Source organism: Bidens hawaiensis, unplaced genomic scaffold (assembly GCF_021521415.1).
Source record: "Bidens hawaiensis isolate Kalapana, Puna unplaced genomic scaffold, B.hawaiensis_p1.1 tig00004774_1, whole genome shotgun sequence".
Taxonomy (NCBI): domain Eukaryota; kingdom Viridiplantae; phylum Streptophyta; class Magnoliopsida; order Asterales; family Asteraceae; genus Bidens; species Bidens hawaiensis.
In genome coordinates, this window is record NW_027491298.1 from 902,386 (window position 1) to 907,730 (window position 5,345).

Sequence of the window (5,345 nt, forward strand, 5' to 3'; positions counted from 1 at the left end):
TAGGGGTTTTGCTAGACTAGAATTGGGTTCTGGCCAAGTCGGATCATGTTTTGACCAGATAGAGGTGAAACCAACGGGTTTGGTTTGGTTTGGTTTGGTTCTAGGTACGGATACGTTGTTTCTCAGAAGCTAAATAAAACATGGTTTATACCCACGGGTTAGGAATACCGCACACACTAAGTTCCCCTCCTCCAAACCCCCCACTTCTACTCTAACCTAAATATAACCCAATAAAAGACTAATGGGCTTATGCACTTGCTATTTTATACCTCTAGCTTTAAATAGGCCCAAAATAAAATCCATTTCAGGCCATACCTCTTTTTACGATACCCTGTCTTAATAACCCTAATCCAGTCATACATTTTGTGACGCCGGAATAGCAAGCAGATCGAAGACCGGCAACAATGGGTAAACTAAACACCAATTTCTAAATGTTGTTTATCTGAATTTGTTGAATTTGAAAAATGGGCGTGTGATTTGGATGGTTGTAACAGGTGCATACACGTACGTGTCGGAGCTATGGAGGAAGAAGCAGTCGGATGTGATGAGGTTTATGCAGCGGGTCAGGTGCTGGGAGTACCGCCAGCTTCCTTCCATTGTTCGGGTCACTCACCCCACCCGACCCGATAAGGCTCGTCGTATGGGTTACAAAGCCAAACAGGTAACCTAACCTTCCTCTTCCTTTCTAGGGTTTCATTTCGTTTTCTTAGTAGTAATGCAGTTGCCAAAAGAATACAACTCCTGCTGTAGTATTATTTAGTGGTGATTTATAAGGAAATTTAGGGTACGCGATAGCAGAAACCTATTTTATAGACAATTACTTTGCGACTCACACTTTGGCTTTGGGGACCCGTATTGTATCGGCACGCCTCATGTTTTTAGTAACCGTGGTTTTAACTTTTGATTCTATAAGAGAATGTTTAGGCGAGACCTGCACTATTGATTAAGTTGATGAATTGAGCTGTTACATTTGGTTTAACTTGTTTTTTTTTGTCATATATTATATGATTCAGCTAAAACTAATTTCACATGAAAGAAACAGTTTACTCATGTGCTGTTTAAGTGATGGTATTTATTTGCTAAGTGTAGCATAGATATTTACGTTACGCTTTCAAACTAAGCACACAGTTAATAATTAATAATGTCTTTAATTGATAGGGTTATGTGATCTATCGAGTACGTGTAAGGCGTGGTGGAAGAAAGAGACCGGTTCCCAAAGGTATTGTGTACGGAAAGCCAACAAACCAGGGTGTGACCCAACTTAAATTTCAAAGAAGCAAACGGTCTGTTGCTGAGGAACGGGCCGGCAGGAAACTGGGTGGTCTCAAAGTTCTTAACTCATACTGGCTCAATGAGGTATGCATCTGTTCCATATGCATGTACACAACTGTAAACCGAGAGTGCTCTTTAGTGAACATTGAGTAAACGTGCTGAATGCAGGACTCAACCTACAAGTACTTTGAGGTGATCTTGGTGGACCCCGCACATGCAGCTATTCGCAACGATCCAAGGATCAACTGGATCTGCAACCCGGTGCACAAGCACAGAGAGCTAAGAGGACTCACGTCAGCTGGTAAGAAGTATAGAGGACTGCGTGGAAAGGGTCACTTGAACCACAAGATGCGTCCGTCAAGAAGGGCTACTTGGAAGAGGAACAATACATTGTCTCTTCGTCGTTATCGCTGATTTATGCAATGCCGTGGTTTTATTATATATCAAATTGTTATTATCCTCTGTTTGAGGATATGAGACTAAGAATGTTTTGTGTCAGTTTTGATGGAAACTTTGCTTTGTTGTTTGAGACGTTCTCTTTGTGGTTTATGTGAGAATTTCAGGTATCGAAAAAGATTTAAAACATGTCAATATTTCATATCGTTTGCTTTTAAACAAATGCGAGCTCCACTTGTTTTACTTTAAAGAGCTTGAGCTTGGCTGCTTTGAGCTCAAGCTTTGCTTATGAGTTATTTTTTTTAGCTCAATCTCGCTTTTGAGTAATTTTGCAAACTTGACTTCGTGTTGACTTGTTTACTTTTTGGTTCACTTTTTTTACAAAATGTTTGTTAATTATATGTATTTGCTATTGACTATTGACGGTCTCATCCTTTAACATATTTGTTTCCAACGAGCCACTGCTAACGGAAGCATAACTCTTGTTTCCAACAAGCCACTACTAACAGAAGCATAACTCTATTAGTCTACGGTTGCTGGAAAAACGTTCCTGGCTGAAAAACTTCTTTTTCGTCGGAGAACTCAAGTACTCAACCTTAAGCAATAGCCATGTTTGCATTCGCAAGCTTAAGCAAATTCCAAATATAAACTTTTGACCAAATGAGTTCAACTGAATATACAAAACTGGTACAAAAGGAGCAAACGCAACAAATGACATTCTTTATCAGATGAAAAGAAACCTTGTTACATGAAGTGCAGAAGCTCTTTTCTGGTAAAGAAACACAAACTGTTTTAAGGAGAAGAATGCAAAAAACAATCACGCCACTTGTCAATAAAAGGCAACTCATCAGGATTCAAGCTTGGGAGCTCACGATCTTGAAGGCTATTGATTATCTGCATAGTCTCACCAAGAAGTTGGGCTGCAGTTTGTACACTCTCCTCCCTTTTTTCTATGACACTTGTGTGGCATTTCATTGCTATGACTCGTGGTAAGTTGGTGAGACAAGCAGCCAGTATGTGAGAGATCATTGATGATAATTGCACAAACAAATCCATTTGGCTAACCTGGTCTATGCTGGATTGATGGGAAACGAGGATCGTTTGAGTGATACGATACATTGAGTTGGCAGAAACTGACGTGTAGAGTGAACTATCATCTGAGCCTTTCTTATTCTTAACTTCCGCCTCATTGACCATGTTTTTAGCTGTTTCATTGAACCACTGAACAATCTCTTTTGTTGCGTTAACTTGAAGAGAAGGGTTGGATAACTTGTTTCCTAACCATTTGTGGTACACTTCAACTTCTAGCCATAATAGTCTAGCAGCCTTTTGAATGATTGCATACTCATCAGTACAATTGAGGGTTTCTTCCACATGTTTGACATACGTGAGACCTTCACTCACACTCCTTAGTAACCTGTCAACCTTGTTTTTTTGGATGTTAGGAAGAGATATGGCCATGGTTGTCAGGGTTACTACCGGTAAGCTCCAGCAATCCACAAACTTCTTTCCAGTTAAAGAGGGGACGTGACGCATGTCATACTGCCCAACTCCTTCAAAACCGCTACATTCCTCTAGAAGATTCATGAGATAGTTTGGTTGATGCTTCTCAGCCTTTTGGATCAAACGGGTCACAGATTTTGCAATGCTTTTCAGTGTTCTCTCAGCAATCTCCATATCATCTTGAAGTTGCAGAACATACTGGCTGAGATCTCTATTGTGTTTTATTTGAACAGGTCTCTCTACCAACACACTATTTGAGGCACCGAACATGACCTTTAACCACTTCCAGCCATGAAAACAACACAAGACACCAATTACAAAGAAAATTGGGATCAATGCTATCATCTTACATGCCACCACAACCGTTTTCTGGATTACTATACAAGAACTTAAAATCAGGACCTTATGATCTTGGATGACACTCTTGAATCTACGGCTAGTGAGTTTTATTGGTAAGCTACTCTGTTTCCATCAGATAACTTCTGAGTACAATAGCTCTCTACTTTAAAGACCCTTATATGGTTCCAAGTCCATTTTATGGACACTTTAAAGCTAAGAGATGCAAAACATCTTGAAAGAGGAGCGATTGTACCAAGTGTTACTCCTATAAATTGTGTTAAAAAAATTACGAGAACTGACCACTTATAATCTGACCCCGTAGTCCGTCTTATTTGGTATAATAGAAATCATAATAATAACATGCAGGAAAGTGCTTGAAACACATATTACCCCCGAAGCAGAAGATACAGCAGAACAAACTGTCATAAACTGGGGGCTGCCAGTTTCTGCCATGATCCAGTGATTGCTAACATGTTGCTTTAGCTTCTCAACCGTTGGTTGTTGCAAATCTACATCCTTCAAAGTTGTCTCATGGCCTGCTTTGTATCTGGAATCTAATATTTGTTTTGACTTCAGAATCATTAAAGCTGAACAAGCATGTATCATCAGTAACATCAGCAACATAGCAACATAGAAGATTGCTATTATCCAACTGAAGCTTTCCAGAATCGAACTAAATTTAGAATAACTATCATAAGAATTAAAATAATAATAATAATAATTATTAGGAAGATGATCGTTGGCTACCACACCAGTTTCCACTTGAATGCAAATATTTACGACCAAGGTAATTACTAGAACACCCAAAGCTATGATGTTTGTGAGAAGTTCCTTGCTGTCCATGGTTGCTAGAGAGGGCAATAAATTTGCCATCATGGTGCACATAAATGCCATACTTCCGAGCTTTGCAGCCTGGTCCACACTCTTTGGCATTGAGTTATTTAGATCCATGGGTAACTTCATTGCAACAGCTATGACAGTGAGGGAAGCAGCATTGAGAGTAAAGTATTTACATGGAAACCATAGTTTTTTGTTTTTGAAACCATGTAATAGATCAGCCACCATTGGTAGGATGCAGAACAGAGAAGCTAATGCAATATAAATCCCAATCCACACCATAGGCTTACTGAACTGGTTTTGTAGGTCTGACTCCCAAATTAAGCTCTCGAAGAGACCTAGAAATCCGTCTGGAAGGCTGCTGCAATAAGACTCAAGTTGGTACTGAAATTGTAAAAATGTGTCATACCAGTAGGGAGTACCCATAATTTTGCTTCCTCCAAGGAAATGATTATTTGTAACAATTTAAATCTAAGGGGTGTGAAGACTGTGATTTATTGCTTCAAAGCTCTAGTAATTTGAAACAATACAGAAGGATTTAGGCTATGTTTGGTTAATGCAAGATTGTCTTAAATAAACAATATCGTGCTGCTCCTGTAAGTTGCATGGGTGACTATATGAAATTTCCAGCCACTTTCCTCCATATTCAATTGTTAACCATTTCATCAGATTTATTTATATTATGACGTCTTCATACAATATCAGTGGACCAAGGTCGATGGCAATATATATCAAGTTACACCATTTCTGGTCAATCGTATATGGTTTAGTACATGAGCAATGAACTTGTTTGGGTACATGAGGCTCCACACAATTAAAGTACGAAATATTAATGTGAAAGTGATAATTAACTAGAAACTAAAAATTGTATGAACATAAGAGATACAGAAAACTTTGATACAATTGACTTAGCCATATTATTAAGTCTTATCAAAGCATATATGTTACATACTAATTTAAAAAAAAATACAATTAGGTATTAAAACAAATTTTCAGTT

The 5,345-nt window shown here is 38.6% G+C and overlaps 2 protein-coding genes across 3 annotated transcripts; one reads left to right on the forward strand and one right to left on the reverse strand.

Annotated features, from left to right (window-relative positions):
• The first annotated feature begins 295 nt into the window (after positions 1 to 295).
• Positions 296 to 1,704, forward strand: LOC143628063 (large ribosomal subunit protein eL15-like). Of its 2 annotated transcripts, XM_077097740.1 has the most exons (4): positions 296 to 408; positions 495 to 661; positions 1,159 to 1,356; positions 1,441 to 1,704. In XM_077097740.1, the coding sequence occupies exons 1-4, from the start codon at positions 405 to 407 to the stop codon at positions 1,684 to 1,686; spliced, it is 615 nt and encodes a 204-aa protein (XP_076953855.1). In that variant the 5' UTR covers positions 296 to 404; the 3' UTR covers positions 1,687 to 1,704. The 2 variants fall into 2 exon arrangements, with proteins under 2 accessions (XP_076953855.1, XP_076953854.1); XM_077097739.1 differs by lacking the exon at positions 296 to 408 and having other exon boundaries at positions 464 to 661.
• A 756-nt stretch (positions 1,705 to 2,460) lies between these two features.
• LOC143628034 (uncharacterized) lies at positions 2,461 to 4,773 on the reverse strand. Its single transcript, XM_077097717.1, has 2 exons — positions 3,901 to 4,773; positions 2,461 to 3,453 (listed from the first exon to the last, which is right to left on the reverse strand). Exons 1-2 carry the CDS (start codon positions 4,771 to 4,773, stop codon positions 2,461 to 2,463), a joined length of 1,866 nt encoding a protein of 621 aa, XP_076953832.1.
• Between the last annotated feature and the right edge of the window lie 572 nt (positions 4,774 to 5,345).

Coding starts and splice junctions, on each gene's coding strand:
- LOC143628034 (XM_077097717.1), bottom strand. CDS start 4,773: ATGGGTACTCCCTACTGGTATGACACATTTTTACAATTTCAGTACCAA. Junction 3,454..3,900: donor CTGTATCTTCTGCTTCGGGG/GTAATATGTGTT, acceptor CATGGCTGGAAG/TGGTTAAAGGTCATGTTCGG.
- LOC143628063 (XM_077097739.1), top strand. CDS start 482: ATGGTTGTAACAGGTGCATACACGTACGTGTCGGAGCTATGGAGGAAG. Junction 662..1,158: donor TGGGTTACAAAGCCAAACAG/GTAACCTAACCT, acceptor TTTAATTGATAG/GGTTATGTGATCTATCGAGT. Junction 1,357..1,440: donor ACTCATACTGGCTCAATGAG/GTATGCATCTGT, acceptor TGCTGAATGCAG/GACTCAACCTACAAGTACTT.